Source organism: Mercenaria mercenaria, chromosome 4 (assembly GCF_021730395.1).
Source record: "Mercenaria mercenaria strain notata chromosome 4, MADL_Memer_1, whole genome shotgun sequence".
In the NCBI taxonomy this organism is placed as follows: domain Eukaryota; kingdom Metazoa; phylum Mollusca; class Bivalvia; order Venerida; family Veneridae; genus Mercenaria; species Mercenaria mercenaria.
Genome location: NC_069364.1, coordinates 8,846,624 through 8,873,375, shown reverse-complemented (window position 1 = coordinate 8,873,375; position 26,752 = coordinate 8,846,624). Strand labels below are relative to the sequence as shown.

General features: G+C 35.2%; 1 protein-coding gene across 1 annotated transcript in view; it reads left to right on the top strand.

Annotated features, from left to right (window-relative positions):
- Positions 1-26,752, top strand: part of LOC123550956 (E3 ubiquitin-protein ligase rnf213-alpha-like) — a 181,201-nt gene that overhangs the window by 31,526 nt on the left and 122,923 nt on the right. Inside the window, exons 8-17 of the mRNA XM_053540037.1 lie at positions 1,629-1,696; positions 4,745-5,021; positions 9,554-9,658; positions 11,700-11,807; positions 14,573-14,768; positions 16,223-16,537; positions 20,010-20,304; positions 21,153-21,426; positions 25,180-25,333; positions 25,916-26,136. Coding sequence (XP_053396012.1) covers positions 1,629-1,696; positions 4,745-5,021; positions 9,554-9,658; positions 11,700-11,807; positions 14,573-14,768; positions 16,223-16,537; positions 20,010-20,304; positions 21,153-21,426; positions 25,180-25,333; positions 25,916-26,136 — 2,013 coding nt within the window. The remainder of the gene's footprint in view (positions 1-1,628; positions 1,697-4,744; positions 5,022-9,553; positions 9,659-11,699; positions 11,808-14,572; positions 14,769-16,222; positions 16,538-20,009; positions 20,305-21,152; positions 21,427-25,179; positions 25,334-25,915; positions 26,137-26,752) is intronic.

Sequence of the window (26,752 nt, the reverse complement as noted above, 5' to 3'; positions counted from 1 at the left end):
GGCAAAGAAAGTACAAAAACAGTAAAATACTATTTATTATCATTGTAACCGATTCAAACAGTGGGGATATAAATCATATTCAGTGATAACTCTGCTTAACTTTAGTAAACAAAGAAAAAAGTACAGCTTTTATTTTCCTGTTCTCAGTCCGAAAAAAGAAGTTTCGTTGATGTAATATAAAACCCATTTTGCGTTTACATTTGATAAATAATTTTATTTTATGCTTACTGGTGAAATACTGAAAAATATCAGTGAGATATTTATCTATATCACTCACAGTGCCGAACTTCTTTTTTTTCAGGTAAAATTATCTCCCTTGAAATATATTCTTAACTCCCCTTGTTGCCTTTATAATTGCTGGTATCCTATTATAATCCTAACATTCAAGCCATACAGGAGACATGTACAGCTAGACAATCCTATATAGGACAAGCTAGCTATAATAAAATTTGCAAAAGAAATAATAATGCTCTAGAAATGTTACCTTCAAAGTTGGTTGCTTGGCCTGGCCTTGCCATAGCTATATATCATATGATAGATACGTTTTTCCTCCACTTTTCATCGGTTCCTCACTATCGTATAGTAGATTTTACTGGCGACAGCACATTTAGTTGGTTGTTGTCTTAGTTTATTATCACAAGACATCAACTCAACCTTACGTAATATGCCAGCATTTTCGCCAGCATTTCCCAGTTGTGTTCCAAATTCCATTGTGAGACTATTCGTTATGCTCTACAGCTCCTAGACCAATATTTCCATTAAATCCATGATGATATTTAATTCTGCAGCTTGATTTTCCAAGGACTTTCGGATATTCCCCAGTTGTTTACGTTTTTTCGGGTTGTTTTTTAATCTGACCTTCAGCGTTTGTAAACAAAGCAAGCTTCCGGTTATTTAACGAACTGACGGCATTGACCGAAAAGTTTTAAATATGCCTACGTAACTACTGTCTGTTGGCCGCGGATTGTGCATTTTTTTAACAAAATATTTTAAATGCAGTTTTTGTTTTCAAAAACAAAATGTCGTCGTGTTGATTTCACGGACCTAATCACCAATATTCGATATCAATGTGCCTGAGTGTCCATGGTAATTTAGCGGATGCATCATATGTAACACGGTAGCCTAAACAAATCCTAATATCATCATGAAGTATTGGTCTTATTTGAACATGTAAGCATGTAATAAACAGAAAATTCGTTGATCTGCACCAGTTAGCATAAAATAAAAAGAAAATTTGTTTGTTTGCAGCGTGATATCGAAATATATCTTGAACACCGATAAGGGAGACAATTCTGATATTTTCACTCAGGCTCCGCCTTCGTGAAAATATTCAATTGTCTCCCTTATCGGTGAAGATATATTTCGATATCACACTGCAAACAAACAAATATCCTCTATATGTTTGTTTACATATTTAGAAGATATGTACAAAGTTAATGTTACATTTCTGTAGACATTCTATTGTCTACGGAAATTCCATTGAGGCAGCACTATAAAGTTGGGCATTGTGCTCACTGCTACAAGTAGACACCGTCGTTTATATGACTGAAAAATTGTTGAAAAAGACGTTAAACTCGAACACTCACTCACTCTATTAGTATATATAACGCATATACGCATCTTTTCAGCTTGTATGTAAATGTATACAGACTGTCTACAAACAGCTTCAGGAGGAATGCAAGAAAAGTCCAGACAGGTATGTGTTAAATAGAAATGTATATTTTTATTTTTTTCTGGTTTTCGTGGGCGTGTTAACATTGTCTGTTAACGCGTACATTGATTACGATTGGGCTTTAGAACATGTGACTACATTTAATGCAAGCTGGTAACATTCATGAATATCAGAAAAGGTTTTAATTCTTACCTGTATTACTCTTCTCCGACACAATTTTCAGCTTTTTAATTTATTTACTTTTAGAAACCATGATCATATAGAAAATGTTATAACTATGCCCACCCTTAAAGGGTCCGTTCAGAAATAAGAAATTCATTTTTCTTTTTAAAATGTTTTCTACTGTTTGACTCGGCCATGGTAACATGCTGACTTACTAGCATGCATGCAGACATGACAGAATAACAAAAACCTAAATTATTGCATCTTTTCAGTGGTTTTGATACCACAACGGTTTTTAATGATTACTCAGATTTTGTGAGGTGATAGCGTATGAATATAACAACATTTATTATGTCTCCCATACAATGTACCACTGTGTGGTGGGAGACATAATTTTATTGATTTACTCCTGTCCGTCTGTCACAAATCTTGTCCGCACTCTAAGTCGAACATTTCTCATCCGATATTCACCAAACTTGAACAAAATGTGTTTGCCAATAAGTCCTCGCCCAAGTTCGATAACTGGCCAAATCGACCCAGGCACTTCGGACGTATGGCCCAATAGGCCGCTTACTCCAACACTTATCCGATAGGCCGCTTACTCCAACATTTACTCCAAAACTATCAAAGGTATACTGTCTGTTGGTAAACAGTATATAAAGAGAGGCTTACTAGATTAGGCAGTTGTGGAAGACATGCTCTTTTCTCAAAAGCAGCTCTAGTTTATTGTTTGATATTCAATCGCTAGAATAAAGATAATATAAAAATAAATAAGATGAAACTACTAAGTACTTACTTCAAAATAATCGGTATAACAAAACATGTTCTTTTAGGTTTAACAACCTCAAACATTTAAACTGCTCTATTCACATTAGTGGCAGTATACTAGCTTATGTTTCATCTTGATAAATATAAATATATTGTCAGAAATAACGAAAAAGAGAAATATATTCATATTCTACAGTATTGCAGCCCTGGCTAAAAGGAGTCTACAGTATTACAGCCCTGGCTATATGGCATTTTTAGTTAATGTAGGCACTGATCATCTCACTACCACTTGGGACTACGGAATGCCACGTCTGTCTTATACATTTTGTTATAAAGCCAAAATATCTGTATGTCCTTGTGTCTACAAACAATTTCAACTTGTCTATGGAACGTGTTATTGTGTGAGATGTTGTTTTGCTTAACATAAAAGATAGTTGCGGCGTGCTATAAGGTACCGCAACAATTTCATTGCTTCTTTCCTGGAACAGTATGTCTTTGGACATGCCTCCAGTTAACATTTAGCAAGGGTATGCTTGGTAGGCGGCTGTCCTAAACATAAATTTTATTCTCCATCAAAATTGATGGATGTTTGTAGTTTCCACACTGTCCCTACATCTGTCTGTCCGTCAGTTAGTCGATTCAAAATTCGTGTAGCTTCAAATCTCTTAAACATTTTAATTGTATTTGTTAAACTTAGTCAGAATGCTCATATCATAAAGTCGAGATGCAGAACTAACGTTACAGTATACCAAAATAGACTTTACAAATAAATGTCAGATATTTGAACTTGCGTTTTAGTGTCCGCCCCAAATCTTCTAAAGTCATTGAGATATATGTGAATATTATTCTTATCAAGAATATGTGCAAACAACTATAAACTTGCGATTCCCAAAAGTTAATGTCTCTTTTGCCAAAACAAATAAAAAGTATCCATTCTATTAACATAGTTTGTATTGATACATTGAATAGAACCGTCACCTAAAAGTACCTTTAAGTTATAAATTGCAAAGTTTGCATTCAGGCAAGACTGGTCAAGGTAACATTTAGTAAGTGTTGTGGTTTGCTTTCCTACTTGTATGAAAGTTGTCTGTGGCCAAGTGATCTCAGTTGTTTGTCTTTGGCACGAAAATGTGCCATTTGTCTTATTTAAATACTTGTGTGTACATGTTTGTTGTATTCAACATATTTATCACCCTTAAAGAAAATGTTAAATTATAAAGAAAATGGAATCAATATGGGCGTGTTACTAAATACTGCGGTAGCCTTGACATGAAGAGGCTCTCTGCATCATTATATTTGTATGTATGTTGAAGGCTACATTGGGACATTTTAAATAATTTTAATAAACTCTTTCTTATTCCAATATGTTTCTTTTTCTTACTAGTAGTCACAACAAATGTACCTTCCCAATACTTAACTTATAGTATGTTGCATTAGATATATCTTTAAATACTAAAGCTATCATAGTGCTTCTCATGTGCTCTTGCGCTGCAAAGTTATATTATACGTTTACGGTTCATCAAAGGTTTGATTTATATAGCTTTAAACAAGTATATTTGTGTTTTGCAATGTGTTCCTTTGATTACTGTTACATGTTCAAGAGATTCGTTTTGCGGGGAGTAATTTTGTTTACATTGTCGTGTTATACAGGGCATCGGTGGGGATGTAAGTGAGGTTTGGCGTCAGTATACTAATTTGAACCCCACCATTTAGCCAGTGGTTGGTTTGACACTGACCGTTCCTAGGCGATATCTTGCTGTGCTCCTTTTATTAATATTGGTGTCTATTTGTTGCTTCTATGTTTTGTAATTTAATTAATCTGTTTTATGTTTATATTGACTTAGCCTTGTGAACGTGTATACACTAACACGTCTACCTATTTCGGCGTTGAATTCTGTATTTGGGTCTGCGTTCTTTGAATGCAACTTTTCCTATTGTACATTTATACTTGCTGTTTGTAAAACACAGTATTTGATGGGAATACGGGTTCAAAATATTTGCTTGTTGTGTTATATCGCACCTTATTTCAGTGAGTCTACCTACCTGCCAACATGCTCGCGCTCCAACGCTAAATGACTGTTTTAAAATAAATGTTTTATTTTTTACGAGAATAACATTTATTTTATTATTTTACCTAATCAGGAATTGCGTGACGAGATGGAAATTAGCTGCAACTATTTCTTTAGATTTAGTAGAGGAGGCTTTGTACTACAAAACTGACAGGCACGTCACGGCTTCGTCAAGCATGTCTGTATGTCTGATGTGTGTGTCCCAGTACCAATTATCGTTAGAAACGATGAAAAATACACAGTTGAAACAAGACAAGAACTTTTCAGACATTCGATATGTATGTGAGAAGGCAATACAATGGTTACAGCGTCACTGGGATGACTGGACATGTCTAGACGTTTGTCTTGAGGTAAATAATTTGAGGTTCTAACTTCTATCAACTTCTTTGTTTGAAAGCAGTTTATTCATTAGGCAAGACAAATGGGAAATTGGTGGCAAATGTTCAGTAGACTAACAATGGAACTTGTTTGTTTATTTATTTTCAACACAACAGCGAAATGTACGTTATAGTTTCATTCATTTTTAACTTTTAGTTATTTATAAAATGTGGCTGTCAACATACAATGTGTCTATTTTTAGCTCACCTGAGCACAAAGTGTTGTGGTCACGCTGTGTCCGTCGTCACGGCGTGCGCCTGTTCGTCCATCCGTCAAGTCGTCCGTCCGTCAACAATTGTGTTTAAACGACATCTCCTCCAAAATAACTGAATGGATTTTGATGAAACTTGGATGGTTTTTGTATGGTTCTCTACCAAAGATGTTCAAACAGTTCCGCTTTGTTGCACATAGGGGCTGCCAGAGATAAAAATAGAAAAAAAACTCCAAACGACATCTCCTCCAAAACCGATGGCCCGATTTTGAAATAGTGTCATACAAATTATCCTTATGTCACCTTCTACCAAGATTTTTCAAATTATACCGATTCGTCAAAAATATGGCCGACAGGGGGCGTGGTCATTTTCCCCTATATGTATATAGTGGAAAATTAAAAAATCTTCTTGTGTGAAACTGTTGGCCCGATTTTGAAATAATTATATATAAATGGTCCATGTTTGACCCTTTACCAAGACTGTTCAAAATATTCCGATTCGTCAAAACAACATGGCCGTCAGAGGGCGTGGTTACTTTTCCCTATATGTATATAGTAGAAACATTAACCCTTATTATGCTGGACACAATTGATACTGCCTTTGCGACCAGTGTAGATCATGATCAGCCTGCATATCCGTGCAGTCTGATCAAGACCTGCACTGTTTGCCATTCAGTAAATATCTCTTTGGTTAGTACCCCTCTTAACAGTTAATGGTACTGTCCAAATTGAAAGATTGACAAGTTCATTTTATAAAAATCGAGACCACTTTTCTGTGGTACAACATGCATGTTACATCCAATTTTAGGTATCTACCTGGTGAAGAGTTTCTTGTGGACTTAATATATTATATAGATTTTCTAGGATTGATTTCCCTTTGTTGTTACTATAAATAACTTAAGATAACTGTTTTATAATCGGCCGAAAAATGCCTTCCAGTAGGTGACTTTATATTGCATGGCAATACTTCGTTCACTTGTTTGTTCAGTAAGCTACTGTAAAATATAACTATAAGAATCGAATGTTCTTTTATATCGTTACGAAATTCTGTCAAATCACCCGAGAATCGCTAGCGCTCCTCAGTAAGTCCCATTGTTGTTGATACCCATCAACACATTAAAAATAACATTTATTCCTTTTTCATATATTTTCATGCGATAAATAAGTTCTTTAAAATGAACTGCATTCATGGCCTTACTCGTTCAATTGTACAATTTTTAGGTGAATATCTGATTTATCATGCATGTAAATACGCAAGACCAGTCATGAGAGGTCAAATGGGGTTTTGATAATGAACTTTTTTCTTTTCTTGCACGACGTCTCCAACTGCAAACGGCACTTAGACAATAATTTTGCAATATCGTTTAATTCGATGAGTCCTCCGGTTGCTTATGCTTTTGTTTCTGTATGCGTCTGAGATGCATCTATTATATAACATTTTCAAATATTAATTAATCATGACTTAGCTTTGCAAGTGATATTGTAAATGTTATGAATCCATAAAACCTAGCAGACATGTTTGAATTCTATCATTCAGCAGCTCGAATGTGTCGTGTAAGAAGAGAAGTCAAGTCCAAACATTTTGAGAGGTTGCTAGATTTCATCCCTTGTATGTTGACGATGAATCTGATTTATGACGTCCTGTTATGGCATCCTTGCTGAATTATAGAAAATGCTTATCTCTAATCTTGTGTTTGTGTTTAGAGCAATGGAAATGACTACACACATAGCTTTAATAATACTATCAGTTATTATTTGCATTATATCAAGCTACATAAATACATATTTAAATTAGTATTAATGTTCACAACAAATGTGTCGAACAATGCAACGACACATCCAAACTCCAACTAACCGACGAAAGCGGAATTTGACAATTTAAGACAACATTTACGAACAAGTAAATGTTTTTGTATATTCAGTGTTCTAGACAGTTACAAATACCTGTCTCGGATTTGATGCTAATTGGTTTAAAAATGCCGAAAAAATGTATGAATTACAGCAGAACCGCTACAAAACATTGTTAAAATGACGTCAAAGACGTCATAGTGTTACGTGTCAGTAACCACGCACAAGTAATAGTTGTTAGTTTATACTAATTTATTTTCGGTCCATTGTGAAGCAAGTTCTACAACTTATATTAATCACTCTCGACACCTCATTCCTGATGGAATCCATCGCCACGAGGGTATGAGAGAAGAGGCCAGTTTCCCTTTTAATGCTGAGCGCCAAGCAAGGGAGCTACTGGTACCATTTTTCACGTCTTTGGTATGACGCGGCCTGGGATCGAACCCACGACCTCCCACACTCGAAGCAGACGCTCTAATAGGCGGTAATAGTAATAGTTGTTATCTAGAAAGTACATGATTTTAAGCTGAATCAATTTTAAAAAGCCATTATGCGCAAAGAGTATTGCTGTATGTATTTTAAGCTTTGATGTCTTTTTGAAAATTAATGAAAATAAATTAAATAAATTATTTACATTAAAACGTTTTGAAGCTGCATGAAATTGGATGATAAATTAATTTAATACTTTTGATGACACCGGGCATATAGCGATTGAACTGTCCGTCCGTTAATCCGTTAATACGATTCAGATTTTACCGTTTTGCGTACAGCCCACATTAATGACCTGATTTAGTTCATATTCGCACACCAATCCTTGTGACAAGACCTTAAAACTGACTAACATATTGATGATCTTGTCCTTTATATGACTTTTACACTTACACGTAAAACCTAAACTTAAAACCTAAAAAAAAGCAAATGTTAGTTAACCCGATTTTACCGTTTCGCCTATAGCCGCATTTAATGACCCAATTTACTTCATACTCACAATTAATAGTCTTGTGGCAAGTCCTACATACAGATTGATCTATATATAAATGACATTTACCCTCATATGACCTTCACTTTCAAACGTAAAACATTAATAAACAACATTTTGCGACCATTTTAGTTCATACTACAAATTGACCTATACACAGATGACCTTGACCTTCATATGACCTTCACTGTTAAACTGAAAACTCGAAAGACAACATCTTTGGTCATACACCGGGGGAATGTTTTTGTGTTTTGAAAACGAAGTTTTTTTTTTTTAGCTCACAGCCAAAGGCTCATGGTAAGCTTTTGTGGTCGCTCAATGTCCGTCGTACGTCGTGCGTCCGTCAACATTTAAAAGAAATCTTCTCTTTGAAAAACCACCGGGCAGATTTACACCAAACTTCACAGGAATGATACTTGGGTGGCCCCCTTTCGAAATTATTCGAAGAATTGAATATCACACAGAACTCTGGTTGCCATGGCAACCGAAAGGAAAAACTTTGAAAATCTTCTTGTCCAAAAGGCGTTACAGAGCCTTGATATTTGGCATGTGACATCATTTAACGGTCCTTTATGAAAATTCTTGAAATGTGCCCCTGGGGATGAAATGAGGCCCCGGCCTGAGGGTCCCAAATTTTACATAGACTTATATGGGAAAACACTTTAAAAATCTTCTTGTCTGAATGTTCAAGGCCTAGGCCTTTGCCTTTTGACATGTAGCTTTGTGTGGTAGACCTCTAACAAGATTGTCCAACTTTTCCCCTTGTTTCACTTGTTATAATGATTTATATAGAAACAAATCTTCAAAAACTGTTTATTTATAATTACTTGATGACCCCAAGTGATTAGGGGTTACTTAACTGTGACTTTGACCTACTGACCTACTTTCTTAGTTTGTTTTAAGATACAGCCTTGAAATTTTTGATGCCATGTACAGTTTAGCACACCGATTTTAAAACTGACTTTCAGTGACCATACAAGCGACATTCATTTAAGTAATAAAGAAAAGGGCACTGAAGGCGTTGAAATACCCGTTATCATATAAAGTGGCTAACAAATTTAAGAAAATGTGCTAGTATTGAAGAGGGAGCCCCGCGACATATACAATACAAGTTTATATTTAAAACCTAATGCATATATTATAAAATTGTCAGGGTAAAGTCAAAATAAGCGTTGAATATGTATAATTTCCTTTTTCTTTTAATATGAATTACATTTACAGGGTCATGTGCTTCAAACCCGTATTAATTCTTGCTTGAAGGGGCATTGTCAAAAAAATATAAGTTTTTAGCTGAAACATTTAATTACAGGTAATATGAATTGCTAATGTTTAATAAATTTGAGTCTATACTGGTACAAGGTATCTTTCATCCTTGAGTAAACAAAGAGGAAAATAATGCGTTTACCATTGGCAATGAACATTTATCTACAAAATTAAGTTTGATCTAGCATGAATTCTTCCTTTAGGTCTGGGACTCTTTTATTGTTAACGAGGCAGCTATCCTGGAGGTATTCACATCGCTATGGAATGAATCAATTGTAAAGGAGCTGAACAAAAGGCTGACATACTTTGTAAGTAATTTCCCTTAAGATTACATTTCATTTGATGTAAATGAGGATTTATTGCTCCCTAGATCAACCTTTCTGTTACAAGATTTTTCTTGGCTTATTATCAAATATATGACAATACCGTTTAAATCATACATCATTCCAAAGAACTGCGAGTGTGGTAATATGATTTATTTCTAATTATGCCCCCGAAGGGAGGCATATAGTTTTTGAATCGTCTGTCGGTCTGTCAGTCTGTCCGCAATTTTCGTGTCCGGTCCATATCTTTGTCATCCATGGATGGATTTTCAAATAACTTGGCATGAATGTGTACCACAGTAAGACAACGTGTCGCGCGCAAGTCCTAGGTCCGTAGCTCAAAGGTCAAGGTCACACTTAGACGTTAAAGATCATATTTCATGATAGTGCAATGATGGGCATGTCCGGTCCATATCTTTGTCATTCATGCATTGATTTTAAAATAACTACGCATGTGTGCCACAGTAAGACGACGTGTCGCGCGCAAGACCCAGGTCCGTAGGTCAAAGGTCCTAAACTCTATATCTTTGTCATCCATGGATGGATTTTCAAGTAACTATGCATAAATGTGTGGCACAGTAAGACGACGTGTCGCGCGCAAGACCCAGGTCTGTAGCTCAAAGGTCAAGGTCACACTTAGACGTTAAAGGTCATATTTCATGATAGTGCATTGATGGGCGTGTCCGGTCCATATCTTTGTCATTCATGCATTGATTTTAAAATTATTGGGCATGAATGTGTACCACAGTAAGACGACGTGTCGCGCGCAAGACCCAGGTCCGTAGCTCAAAGGTCAAGGTCACACTTAGACGTTAAAGGTCATATTTCATGATAGTGCATTGATGGGCGTGTCCGGTCCATATCTTTGTCATTCATGCATGGATTTTAAAATTATTGGGCATGAATGTGTACCACAGTAAGACGACGTGTCGCGCGCAAGACCCAGGTCCGTAGCTCAAAAGTCAAGGTCACAATTAGACGTTAAAGGTCATATTTCATGATAGTGCAATGATGGGCATGTCCGGTCCATATCTTTGTCATTCATGCATTGATTTTAAAATAACTACGCATGTGTGGCACAGTAAGACGACGTGTCGCGCGCAAGACCCAGGTCCGTAGGTCAAAGGTCCTAAACTCTAACATCGGCCATAACTATTCATTCAAAGTGCCATCGGGGGCATGTGTCATCCTATGGAGACAGCTCTTGTTTTCAAAATATTTTGATTAATAACTTAAATTCATCATTAAAAATTGAGTGGTGGTGTTTTCCATATTTTAGACACGCGCGCGCGCACACACACAAGATAGATTTCAGCTCTGTTTGTCGATGGATAAAAATTTCAGGATATTTTAGTTAGCATGAATTAAAACCTTATAACTTCTAAACAAATATATTTTTGAATTTTTTATTTTGCCCGACTTCTACAATTGGAAAAACATATTTTTGGCCATATAGTTGACATTTGTTGAGGTATTTTAAACATGTAAAAAAAATACTGCTACCACCCCCGTGGAAACTTTTAGCGTGATGTATTCTTTGGATCTTGCAATTTGCGAAAAAAATGCAGTAACTTATACTTGGAGGACTGAACAGTTGAAACAGCTGTTGAGTTTAAAACTCTGTAGAAAATAAAGATTTGAAAGTAACGGAACCGTGCAAAGTCAGGTAAACATTTTAACGGATGTCTTCTCTATTACATAATCATTGACCTTTTTCTACGTATAGAGACAGGCAGCCATGCACTATTGTCCATATTAAGCGTTCTTCCACCTTAAAAATGATGCCGTTACACAAATTTATATATGTAAACATTTTTCATAACAACATATTTTCAATTAATCGGTTGAAAATCTTTATAATTTCAGTAATAACTAGCCTTTATATGACTTCCTTTATGTAGAGCCAGACAATATATTTAAACATGGCTGCCATTATTTAGCATCATAATTGATAAGAAACTAAGGTGGCTAATAAGTTGATGTCACATTAAAATATAGGTATGGAAATGTTTGCCGTTCATTTTAGATTCGTAGAGACAACAGTAACACAGAAAAATTTGTGCAGTTTTATTGTCAGAAGGTGGAACAATTTCAGCCATACATGCAAACATGTTTGGAACAGGTTGCGTTCAAGGTAAGCTATAATGTCTGTCTACTACTGACACGTGATCATGCTTTCTCGTTTACAATATGTATGTTATGAGTTACATGACTATGTAGTTGCTTGATACAAGTTGTACTGCTACATAATCCATGAACACATTGTAATATATCTGATTGTTATTTATGACTGAAATACCTTTGAAAATGGCGTTAAATCTAATCGAAGAAACCAAGTATTCAGTATTTGTAAATTTTAAGAAATGTACTGAATTTGTTATCCACCTTCACACTTATTAAAGCTAAGGCTTTAGAAAGTAAGCGTTCGGTATTTTGTGAAGAGCACTATCACAAAAATGAATGAAAGACATAATATTGCCTGAATTGAAAAGCGACACAAGTGGATGATGCCAATACGACTTCGTTGACATTTTTGAAAAGGCATTTTCAGTTGTGTTCAAATGGCTGCATTCCACTAACCATAATGCTCCCCAGAGCTTATAGTAGAAAAAAACATTAAAACAAGCTCGCATTATTTTCTATAAGCTTCTGTAAGCTTACCCATGCAAACCATGCTTTATTACGAACAGTCCAGTACATACTCCTACGCCTGTGATAGATATTTAACTACTGTATGGCCAAAGTCCACAAAGATATTTTTTGTGTTAATGATAAGAATATTGACGAAATACATAATTATTAACCCACGGCAATAATAATAATTTTGGATTTCTGTAAATATTTGCGACGAGCAAGAAAAATATGGCTTCAGAATATCAATGCACTATAAATTGATGTTATAAAATAAAAGGTAACGAATTGGGGATTCGCTTCTTCTAAACGCAAAATATTCAAAGTTTAGTTTTAGAACATTCTCATTTGCACAAACATTTATAAATAACAATAGATACAATAGATAGAAACAGTTTAACACAATTTCAAATATTCAAGTATAAGGTTTTCTTTCTCTTTTTACATGACTTCATGTCACTTGCCACTCACCGATTTGTATTTAAGTCTCACTTGGGGCTTAGAATTCTTCATGTGAAGAAGCCCTCCAGTTGGCTTACGAAAGGTAGATGGTTCTAATTAGATGCCCGTCCATGATTAAACTGGCACCTGAGGTTTTCCTTTTATCGTGAAAAGCTTTAAAGTCACCATATGCCGTATCATTATGTCGGTGCGACGTTAAACCAAACAAAAACAAAAAACATTAGCCTGATCATTTGTCTGTGGTCATGGTATTAAGTCATTATTTCATTTTTTATCAGTGTTCAAGTTACAGTAACATTTAGGTTAGTTCAAGTGTTAAAATAAATTTTTAAGGCAGTAAATATATGATCTTAATTTATAACTATGGAACGCCTAAACTGCCTTTGCGTGATAATTATTAGTTCGGCATGTGCCATTTCCAATATATTCGGTACAAATAGGAATTTGTTATGTAGATAAAGCAGTTTGTTATGTACATTTGCTAGTTTGTCCGGTACATATTTTAGTTTGTGCTGTGCATTCACTAGTTTGTGCTGTACAATTATTAGTTCGTCGTGTGCATTTTCCAATATATTCGGTACAAATCATAATTTGTTATGTAGATAAAGCAGTTTGTTATGTATATTTACCAGTTTGTCCTGTACATATCTTAGGTTGTGCTGTGCATTCACTAGTTTATGCTGTACAATTGATAGTGTGTCATGTGCATTTTCCAATATATTCGGTACAAATCATAATTTGTTATGTAGATAAAGCAGTTTGTTATGTACATTTACTAGTTTGTCCGGTACATATCTTAGTTTGTGCTGTGAATTCACTAGTTTGTGCTGTACAATTAATAGTTCGTCATGTGCATCTACCAATATAGTCGGTGCAAATCATAATTTGTTATGTGGATAAAGTAGTTTGTTATGTACATTTAAACATTTAATAGTTTGTCTGGCACACTTGTATCTACATAACAAATTATGTACAGGACAAACTAATCTATGTACATAACAAACTGCTTTATCTACATAACAAATTATGATTTGTACCGAGTATATTGGTAAATTCACATGACGAACTGTTAATTGTACAGAACAATCTAGTGAATGCACAGCACAAACTAAGATATGTACCGGACAAACTAGTAAATGTACATAACAACTGCTTTATCTACATAACAAATTATAATTTGTACCGAATATATTGGAAAATGTACATGACGAACTATTAATTGTACAGCACAAATTAGTGAATGCACAGCACAAACTAAAATACGTACAGGACAAACTAGCAAATGTACTTAACAAACTGCTTTATCTACATAACAAACTGCTTTATCTACATAACAAATTATGATTTGTACCGAGTATATTGGTAAATTCACATGACGAACTGTTAATTGTACAGAACAATCTAGTGAATGCACAGCACAAACTAAGATATGTACCGGACAAACTAGTAAATGTACATAACAACTGCTTTATCTACATAACAAATTATAATTTGTACCGAATATATTGGAAAATGTACATGACGAACTATTAATTGTACAGCACAAATTAGTGAATGCACAGCACAAACTAAAATACGTACAGGACAAACTAGCAAATGTACTTAACAAACTGCTTTATCTACATAACAAAGTATGACTTGTAAAGAATATATTGGAAATGGCACATGGCGAACTAATAATTATCACGCAAAGGCAGTTTAGGCGTTCCATAGTTAACAGTGTCTACTTATGCTATGTTGGTATGTGACAGACACATCTTGCTATTAACTTGACTTCAACCATTGTTTTCGGATCTGTATCTATAGGCAATCGACAGGGCATGCGAAATGGATGTTAGGAGTCTCCAGGATTATGGGCGGAGAAAATTCGGACAACTGCTGTCTAAAATGTTTGAGAAGGAATGGCAAAATATCATGGAAAATGCACCATCTGTTAGGCAAACAGAGTTTTTAGAGAATATTTTGACCTGGTCGCCATTCCTACAGTTCATGAAAATATTTTGTAAGTTGTCTTTTCCATAATCTTACAGTTAAATTCGGTATAGTTTCAGACAGCAAAGATGGAGGGTTACAGAAATTCTAGAGCTAACTTTTTGCTGTTTGCTTTTAATAACGATATCTGACATTTCCTTTCATGGATAATGTTATTTGAGTTTTCACGGTTATGTAAATATATTGCATATTTCAATATAATTATAATTTATAGCCAATTACAAAGTAAGGCTTGAGTTGTGATCAGGAAAGCTTCAGAGCACTTATGTAGTCCCGCAAAATAGTTTGAAGTTGCTTAGAAATGAAGGTGATTAAGCATAACGTAGTGAAATATTGCATTTTCTGATAAATCATGGGCACATAACTCTGCACTTTCTCCTGCGATCTGGCCTATTATAAATCTTAAAAAGGACTGTAGATATTCATATTTTATGTAAATATGAATAGGATTTAAGAAAAAATATGGTGTTGGTGTGTTAACAAGGTGAAACATAAAGTTTTTATTCGATTGCCCTTAACTCCGACAAAAATATTGTTAAATGTACGGAACTAGGCTTTGTACTAATCAGTCCTATAAAAAATAATTCAAATCCAGCTAGTGGTACTGGAGAAGTTGTCTGGAGAAAGTTTGTTAAAAATGACATAACTCCGCAAAAACTCAGTCAACCAGAAAATACGAAAAGCTCAAAAATCAATATATCTCCCCTCATATGAGGAATAATACTAACCATTAAATCAAGGGCATATAGGTAACGATAATAATAATAATAGACTTTGTACTTTGTCCATCTGTAGTATATCAGTCATCCTGCCATTTTAATGAAGCTACATGTATATTGGGAGACGTGCTATTTTTAAAAAGCAATCGCTAGTTAAAATGGTACAGTTCGTCTGACCATTTTTACTTTGTTTAAGGCATTGTAAAAATAATACCTATCGGCTAACACAAAATGTCTTCTTTCCCTGACAAAATCAGCATTAGGGGATAGTGATAGCTCTATTTTGGTATTTTTTATTAGCAAGAATGACATATACATATATAGTACAATTTAAAAGTCAGTTTACAACGTTGGAAATGACTATATAAAGGTAAAGGTAAAGGTCTTGTTTTATTGTAGTGTCACCCCTATTGAAAGGGCCAGCCAATTTGGCTTATGAGACACCTTTATTGTGCGTACCCATTACCTCCCAACTCCTACCACTATGCCAGGCACCAGGCGGATAAAAGTCGGTAACCATTCATTTAACTAGCTCGCGGCTCACGAACCGGCCTTTTCGGAACGAGTCCCATGACAAACATCCCCCGGACGAACGCTCCCTATGGGGCTCGAACCTTCGACCTCCCGATCCCGAGGCGGACGCCTTAACCACTGGGCCATGGTGACCCATTTATATAAATGTCTGATTAACGACTAAACACATGAAACGTATAATGTACTTAACATATTGTCTGTTTTTTATCAGTCACAAAGCAAGAAATGGATCTTCTGAATGATGAATGTAAACTGAAACTGATGAGAACTATATCAGAAGTAGACACACGTGTCGACGAGCTACTAGCAGGAAACTTGCTTGTTGGAGATTTACTGTTACTACACAAACATGCGGAAAAATTCTCAGTAATGGCAGAGCTCGTGAAATCGACAGAAACAGAAAAACGTGTGACCGCAGATATAGTACGAGGTGCTATAAAAGTTCGCAAAAAGGAGTTAGACTATTTTTTGTCAAGAACAGACGCAATAGCCACCCTGACCTTCCTTTGCAAAAAGTTGACGAAAGGTAAGGCGTGTTGTAAATCTTTTAAAGAGACTTAATACACATATTAAATAACAGGTGGGAGTTTCCAGTGTTGCTAGAAATGACGTTTTACGTAAAATAGGATGAAAACCTGAAAAACATGTACCTTGATTTTTGTTCGTTATAGAATATTTCTCGAAAATAAGGTAACGAACCATTATAGATAATGTTACGTTGCATATGATTAACAAAACCGTCATTCTATGTTGCTGGTCAGTGACTTAAAATTCAGAAACATTTAGGAAACTAATTGAGAAAAAGTAAATGTATGCCTGGGGATAAGGTAAGACTAAGTCCTTTCTGATTAATTGCCCAAGCTGAGCTTTTGTGATCGCCCTGTGTCCGTCGTCCGTCGTCGTCAACAATTTGACTGTTAATACTCTAGAGGTCACAATTTTGGCCCAATCTTAATGAGTTGGTCAGAATGTTACCCTCAATAAAATCTTGGACGAGTTCGATATTGGGTCATCTGGGGTCAAAAACTAGGTCATCAGGTCAAATCAAAGGAAACGCGTGTTAACACTCTAGAGTCCACATTTATGACTATATCTTTATGAAACTAGGTCAGAATGTTAATCTTTATGTGATCTTTAGGTCAAGCGCGACTCTGGGTCATGTGGGGTCAGCTGGGTCATGAGGGGTCAAAAACTAGGTCACCAGGTCAGATCAAAGGAAAAGCTAGTTAACAATCTGTAAGCCACATTTATAACCATATCTTAATGAAGCTTGGTCAGAATGTTAATCTTGATGATTTTTAGCTCACCTGAGCCAAAGGCTCATGGTGAGCTTTTGTGACCGCTTGATGCCCGTCGTCCGTCGTGTGTCGTATGCCCGTCATCAATTTCTAAAAAATCTTCTTGAAAACCACTGGGCAGAATTACACCAAACTTCACAGGAATGATCTTTGGCCGCCTTCTAAAAATATCAAAGAATTTAATTCCATGCAGAATTCTAGTTGCCATGGCAACCGAAAGGAAAATCTTTAAAAATCTTCTTGTCCAAAACCGCAAGGTGTAGAGCTTTGATATTTGGTATGTGACATTTTCTAATTATCCTCTATGAAGATTGTTCAAATTATGCCCCAGGGGTGAAAAGAGGCCCCGCCCCGGGGGTCACAAATTTTACATAGACTTTTATAGGAAAAATATTAAAAAATCGTGCCTTAAACTGCAAGGCCTAGGCTTTTGATATTTGGTTTATTGCATTGCCTTGTTGTCCTCTACCAAAATTGAACAAATTATGCCGCTGGGATGAAAAGAGGCACTGCCCTGTGGGTCCCAAATTTAACATAGACTTATAAAGGGAAAAAATAAAAATCTTCTTGTCTGAAAGTTCAAGGCCTAGGCCTTTGATATTTAGTATGCAGCATTGCCCAGTGGATCTCTAACAAGATTGTTCAGATTATGGCCCTATGGTGAAAAGAGGCCCCGCCCTGGGGGTCACTTGTTATATGAATATACTGTAGGAATAAATACTTAAAAATAATCAGATCATATTCCCTAGGCTGTTTAATTATAATTACCTGATGACCCTAAGGGATTAGGGGTCACTTGACTATGACCTTGACCTACTGACCTACTTTCTTGTTTTTTAAGATACAGCCTTGAAATTTGGATGGCATGTACAGTTTTGCACACCGATCTTAAAATTGATTTTCAGTAACCATGAATTTGACCTACTGACCTACTTTCTAATATTTTAGCATCAGTTTGCCATTTTAAACTTGTGGCTCGTATCACTCAGGTGAGCGATTCAGGGTCGTCATGGCGATCTTTTTAGATACAGCCTTGAAATTTGAATTACATGTACAGTTTTGCAGACTGATCTTAAAACTGAATTTTAGTGACCATATATGTGACCTACTGACCTACTTTCTTGTGTTTGAAGCTACAGCCTTGAAATTCGGATGACATGTACAATTTTGCAAACTGATCTTAAAACTGAATTTCAGTGACCACGAATATGATCTACTGACCTACTTTCTTGTTTTTAAGATACAGCCTTGAAATTTGGATGACATGTACAGTTTTACAGACTGATCTTAAAACTGAATTTCAGTGACTATGAATGTGACCTACTCACCTACTTTCTTCTTTTTTAAGATACAGTCTTGAAATTTGGATGACACGTACAGTTTTGCATACCCATCTTAAAACTGATTTTCAATGATCATAAATTTGACCTACTGACCTACTTTCTTAATATTTAGCATCAGTTTGACATTTGAAACATGTAGCTCATATTACTCAGGTGAGCGATCTAAGGTCATCATGACCCTCTTGTTTCTGTATTAGCAGTGTTTTATTATACATTTTTGGAATCGTTTGTAACATTTGATGTGTATTGAAAATAACGTGCATCATACCAACAATCTAAACAAAGGGTGATGTCAATTACGCAATGAATGCTCAAATAAAGAATCACTATTCATATGTTATTGTCCATTATTTGCCCAATGTGATCTGTTTTGACCATCCTGTGTCCGTCGTCTGTCGAGGTGTTTTGCGAACAATTTGACTGTTGACAATCTAGAGGTCACAATTTTAGCCCAGTCTTAATTAAACTTAGTCAAAGTATTACATTTAATGAAAGTTGAGATCTTTACTGGGTCAAAAACTAGTTAAGTAGGTCAATTTATAGGAAAATTATGTTAAAAATTCCTGCTTCATATGTATGAAACTATGTCAAATCTTTTTGCTATAAAGTCTAGCCAAAGGACAAGTTCACATTTTCTACCTGATCTTCACAAACATTTGTAAGAATGTTTGTCTCTATGACATCTAAAAAAGCAAAAGATCGCCCAACACGACACAGACAAAAATGTTGCAGGCTCGGTTTGATTGAGCTGGGCGGTAAGGGAAATGTGCGCTGCCGTCCGTACACTTTAGCCCTGGGTTGAGCGTAACATTTACACATGTTATATGTACCAGAACACCTGCAGATGTATTCATACGGTGGTGTACATGGACATTTTAATTATACACAGAGTGCAGTTTCTTGAAAAGCGGTGTATGGTCCTTAGTTAAAGCAATAACTTTGCCCTAAATGATAAAATAATGGGCAGTACCAGACAAACTCGATCTAAAAATGGTGTTTTTAAACATAACCTTTCTGGCGTTGTGCGGACATTACGCAATGAAAGTGTTAATGTTTGAATCTGTTTGCCAAGTTGAAAGGATTACACTTGAATTCATGCAGTCGATTGACCTTGACATATGAATTCGGGAGAGATAGCATTGATTAATCCATCAAAAGCGTAAACTATTTTCATCTGCCAACTTTAACCAGGCTGGAAATTTTAGAAAGAATATGATAAAGTTAAGCGCCTAGATTGCGTTTTATTTTATATATAGTTATTGTACAAAAATGATAATGCATTACTTCAGTATGAATAAATATGATTATGAGTTGAATTTTCTATATTACATTTTATCGCTTTTTACATACATTTCAGTTGATCTGTCGTCGTTAGAGCTGGTCCTTGAAAAACGTATAAATCTTAAAGCAAACAGACTAAGAGAGCTATGTGTACCGGCTGCGATTGCAGATGTGAAAAAAATTGACGATTTTGAACCATACATTAATGTGTTTCAAATATCAGCGCAGTTAGATTCAGTTTTACACAGAATGGTCGAGTGTCAAAAGAGTTCCATCTTCATGAAAATGTGGGAGTCCCAGTGTGAAATAGATTTTGAAACCTGTACATCCGTAGAAAATGTTGTCAGTATTTGGCAGCCAGTATATAAACGGTAATTGTTCTTATCTTGTTGTGATCGTTTTTTGTTAACGTTTAAAAGCATATAGAAAATAATTGAAAATAATTTATGTTTGCCTATTTGTTTCTGTTGTTTTCCGCTTGTATATGATTCACAACTGAATGATGCTTCGATTCTCAAAACGACTTTTCAGCTCCTGTTATAAATAATTCGGACACAAATCGTTATAGTTATTTACTCTTCATAAAATATACCATCCCCAACGACTGTATCTCTAACCCATGATATGCCGTTTAAACAGCAGTACTTCAACAATATATAAAACATAGTCACCCGAAGAAACACGTCGTATTGAATCGTGTGCGGAGCCTGGCCTTTGCGAAAGTTCTATCTTGCGTTATGTGACTTCATTCACAAGTTCAGCTTATAATGTATATTACTAGTTTATAAATACACCGAACACTTCCGTTATGTAAGACTTTCCTATTCTGGTGCAAACTAACAGCCAATGGATCAAGTGCAAAATGTATATAGTTCAACAGTACAAGCAGTTCGTGCATAGTGTTAACGTGGGTAGAAACAAAATTTTGAATTATTCTTTTTTCATTAGTGAATAAAATACAGGTAGTTGTTCGAATGAGAATACTAAATCACTCGTGATTTAATTATTTTGCATCCAAGACTTTTATTTTGGTAACTTATAAAGATGTAGGAGAATCGTTATTATTCTTAAATAACAGTAAGATAAAGTGCAGACAAAAACCTAGATGAAACACTGACCTTCCCCCAGCTATGATTCTGCCAGTACCTTTCGTACGACAAATGTGTACGAAATGCACGCTTTGCCAAGTTGCAAGTGTTTTACGTTATATTTGCTTCAGATGGCAAGAGGCAGCACGCAGTATCGAGAGTGGAAAGATACAATTTATTGAGTTTGAACGTCTAATTGGTCGCATGTTTGGTGAGAATTACGACATGATTTCAGAAGAACTGAGAATTTTGAATGTTTCTCACAAAGTAATCTCGAAAAGAATTGATCAGCTGAGAAAATACAGACACCTAGAATCATGCAGAAAGGGAGCAAAGACCTTTTTATACTTCAAGCGAGAGTATGATCTGCGTGGAGATTTTGAACAGATCAAACTAATTGCAGGGGTATGGTTAATTATATTTTATCTGTACTTCCCTTGCATTAAGTTTATTACTTATTCACTCACAAAATGAAAGAGTAACATACATGTACGGTATGGTTTATATAAAAACTGTACACACTCGGGAGGGCTTCTACAATTGTTTTTGCTTTTATTTCACCTACTGTAAATTTCTAGAAATTACAAAATTAAGTAAGATACTTTATTACTGGCAAAGAATCGGTGCTTTCAACCTCGATTCAAATCATTGTGTTACTTGAGTTACAAGACGGCATTATTTTAATAGTTTTATATATATAAATATGTGATACGTAATTCAGAATTTAAGCACTTTTTTACATTTATTTTAAAGATATAAGACAATGACTAAACATCTTTAGCAAGGAATTCGTGGTAAATTAATAATTTGAGAGATGGCCATAGAATTAGGGGTATAGGGCAATAATATAAAATCGAGTTTTATTTAGCACATATGAACGTGCTTATCATATATAGAGTGTTGTATCAATATGATATGATATTTAATTAAAAAAAATATCGATTTTTACCTGCTTTTTCACATTTCCCCCACCTTTTTCGGAGAAAAATAAGGGGACATAGAAACAGGCCGCGTCCTTCCGTCCGTGCTTACATTTGCATACTTGAGGTGGCTATAGGAGCAATACAGAGAAAAAAAGAATAGCCAAATAAATACCCATAAGTAGGAACGTCCGTCCTTCCGTCCGTCCGTCCGTCCGTCACACTTTGTGTCCGGTCCATATCTCTGCCATCCAAGAAGCGATTTTAAAACAGCTTGGCTTAAATGTTCCCCATAATAAGACGACGTGTCATACGCAAGACCCAGACCCCTAACTCCAGGGTCAAGGTCACACTAAGAGGTTAAATGTTAACAAGGTCTGTTTCTTATCAAGTCCATAACTCTGCCATTCATCGAGGGATTTTAAAATTACTTGGCACAAATGTTCCCTATAATAAGTTTATATGTCATGCACAGACCCAGACCCCTAGCTTTAAGGTTAAGGTCACACTTAGAGGTTAAAGGTTAACAAGGTCTGTTTTATTTACCCAGCCCATAACTCTGTCTTTCATCAAGCGATTTTAAAATTACTTGGCACAAATGTTCCCCATAATAAGTTGATGTATCATATGCAAGACAAAGACCCCTTGCTCCAAGGTCAAAGTCACCTTTGGAGAGGTTTTGTTTGGTCTGTAACTTTTTTATGCATTGGTGTATATTCCAATAACTTGGCATAAATATTCCCCATTTCAAAACATTATGTCATGTGCAAAGGTCAAGTTCACAGTTACCTAAGTTAACTTATTTTTTGTTTTTTTTTCATGAAATTACTCCCCTTTTATATGATAAAGTACAATATATATGTTTTTATATCAGTTTTCCCACTAGTTAAAAAATGAAATTATATTTTAACTAAGATGATTGGTATTGATATATATATATAAAGCTCTTAACAATTGTAGACTTGTAGAAAGCAAACCCAGGCAGAAGTTAAAACTTACTGGTTTATATGCAACACTACTATAGTTGCAACACATGTAGTGCAGCTCTGCATTGACCAACAATAGAATTTACTTTTTCTGGTGTTTAATTTAAAAACAAGTGTTTAGTACCATTAAATGTCATGCAGTTCATTTGTTTTTTAATTACCTCCCTTTAATATGACAAAATATTTCTTCTTTTTTTCTTACCATTGCAAAAAAATAAATAAAATCACATTAAATTTTTAAAATACAGATGTTAACATTTGAAAGCATTCATCAATTACAGATGTTCAGGCATATACGTTGATAGTATATTGCCCTATTACTTAGAAGATGTTGTATTGGCATGCAGTATGTTTTGTGAAAAATGTCTCTAAGCGGGGGACGTTGGGAACTCCCTTATTATTCATAAGAACTCTCACTCCGTGTTTAATCGCCCCCTTCTGGTAGAAAACCAGTTTCGGGGACTATAGGATTGCGTTTTTTCGTCCATTCCTATCCGTCTGTCCGTCTGTCATTCCGTCAGTCCGTCCGTCCACACGTTCGTGCCCAGTTCATAACTGTTTTCATTCACCAAGGGATCGACGATGAGATGACGTGTCATGCGCAAAACTTGGACCCGTAACTCAAAGGTCAAGTCACACTCGGAGGTCAAATGTCAGCATGGATGTTTTCCTATCCGGAATGTAACTCCGTAATCCGTGAAGGGATTTTAATATTACTTGGCACAAATATGCTCCATAATAAGACAACATGTCTTTCACATATTTTATAACCCTAGCTTAAAGGTCACATTTGGCAGTCAAATGTTAACATGGCATGAACGGGGTCTGAGTCGTGTCCGGTTCAGAACGCTGTCATCCATCAAGGGATTTCAGTATTATTTTGCATAAATTCTCCATAATCAGATGACGTGGCATGCGCAACACCAAGAACCCTAGCGTAAAGGTCTAGGTCACAGTTGTAAGTCAAATGTCCAGCCTGTAAGTTGACAGTACATAAAGAGATTTCAATATTACTTGGCACAAATGAACCCCCGATAATAAGATGATATGCCGTGCGCAACACTCATAATGAGACAACTTCTTGCGCAACACCAATATCCCTAACTTAAAGGTCAAGGTCCCAGTCAGAGGTCGAAGGTCAATAGGTATTGTTTTTGTCTGGTCTATAACTCTGTCATCGATTAAGTAGACACAGGAAATACAGATCAATTTAATTACACCATTACTAATCCTATCTGTCAGGTATTACAGCACCTGTTCATAAATGTGTCATTTTGATACATGCAAAACTGTTTTATCTTCACTGTAAAATAGAACGTGATGTTTCATTTTGTTATTGGTTTGTAAAAGGTTACATAAATGAGGTGACAAAAATATCTGAAGCAGTTCTTTAAAGTTAAACGAAACACATATAAATATACTCTATTTGTCTCTGTTGTAAAAATAGTATGATATCGTGTCTAAAGCCCTTTTATTTTCATCTCAAATATATAATTGCAAGAGAAGCAAACTAATAGTTATCTCGGCTAATAAGTACTTGCCTCAGGCAAGAGTTGTCATTCTTTGTGGTCACAGCTTTAAATATAAATTAATTATTGATATATTAAAAAACAGTTTAATTAATTTCACATTTATAAAATAATTTTTGGTTATTTGATTGAGTTAGAGATCATTTCCAAGACTTTATCTGATGTCTTGCTTTCTTTAAAAATATGTTCTATCTTTACATTAAGGGATTTTAATATTACTTGACATTCGCATAATGAGACAATGTGTTATGCGCATTACCCAGACACCTGGCTCAAAGGTTAAGGTCACATTTGAAGGTCAAAAGTCAGCATTATCTTTTCCTGTCCAGTCTGTAAAATATTTTGATATTAGCTTATGAACCAATTGACCGAATCAAAAAAAATGTTAGTGTATTTTCTTCAGAGTTACTTTCTTTTAATGTGATGATGTCTTGAGTATTTTAATATTTTCCCACCAATTTCACAATTATCAAAATTTAAACTTGAATACTCTTTATAGATGTTATAAACAATCAACAACTGTATATTTTTATATATGCAAATTTTAAGCCAAACGTTTTGTTATAACATGTTGTATATATATATAGTACAATATAGTTTATCAGATGGTATCAAGTAGTATTCATTTGTGACTTTGTAATCCTAATGTTATTTGTATGGTATAGCAGAAATTCGTTTTTGCAGAAATATTTAAAATGCACATACATGTATATATTTTCACAGGAAGAAGAGGGTCAACTTGAAGTGGAACAATTTGATGACTCCTTTATGAATGCGTTTGATTTTCTGAAGGACCTTACAACTAAAAGAGCACACTGCCTCAGTACATTTTTGAAATGTCAGCCCCTGGTACAGTGGTTAAAAGAGTCAATGCAATGTGAGGGATTTTACCATAATTACGCATATATATAACTTTTGTACAGATAATAAAATTCCTGTTTAAGTATATTGACGAAAACTGAAATGTAACTTAAGCTAAATACACAGCTGCATTTTGTAATATATTATTCGGTCCCAGCTTTGTATCATTCAAAAGTAATATGTTTACAGTTATTTCCACTTGTCTTAAATTCGATTTTGCCTTTACCTGAAAGTGTAGTATTCTCATTTTGTCATAAAAAAGCATTGCAAACTTCCTTGATTTCTCTTTAATTCATATGTTATGTCACTATCGTTACTGTTGCTCGTCTGTGTATCAATTAGGAATTGGTAGAAGTCTTGGACTTTCTTTCTCAGATTTATGTATAATGTATAATGCTTTTGTCTATTGTTTAAAGAAAAAACTTGTTGCGGAACAGATTAATCAAATAATAGAGCTGTTCTGCAATTAATTCTACTACTGTTTTGAAACATCTCTGGTATATTTGTCATACGAAACCAGACTACATTAAGAAAAGGAATGTTTAACATTGACTACATATAAATTTAAAAAAATGAAATTATACTTTTTTTCATACAGCTGGACTGAAAGAGTTGCAAGTATTTGTTGATCTGGCATTAATGTCCATCGGAGATGATCCCTACAACATTGGGAAAGTACAGGCTTTGCATTCTGCAGTAACAGGATTTGCCCCACTCATTTTTGACCTGAACCAGGAATGTGGCTACGAAGAACTCCTCGCATTATGTAAACTGGTTTGGCGAGAACTAGATGTCAACCAAAAGTTACCAAAGCAACTTGTAAGTATATTTTTCATTTCAAGTTATTAAATTATAAGTTGTGTAAAACTAAATAAGTTTATGTTATACGCCTAAGCCCAATTCAAAGATAACGGGGTATATTGTTTTGCTCATTCTCGATCGGTCGGTCAGTCCACTGGTACAAGACCAGAAATAAAATGTACATGATACCCTAGTTCTATGTACATAATATTATAGACACGGTCATAAACAGGAAATGTACTAATCTAATTCAGTCGCGTCTCGCATAAAATATACACTTCAACAAATGCGTATAATTGAACAATTGATTACTTTCAACCATGCACAATTAACTTTTTCTCAGTGTTTCTAGGCGCAGATACACTACGACATATATTTTATGGACCGGAAGTTTACTGGGGGACTTTTACAGGAAAATGTGACAAAAAATTAAAACACGCGGAGGTTCCATGCCATTAGAAGCATTGATTGCATCAATTATTCAACATGAAGTACCCATTTCGACGGGGAAAATGTTTCTTTGCGTTATTTCTTTGTTGTGCCCCTTCTTCCCTCCGACCATTTTTTGGGTGGAGGCATTGGGGTAGTATGAGTTGCCCTTGTCCGTTCGTCCTTCCGAATTTGTGTCGTTCAT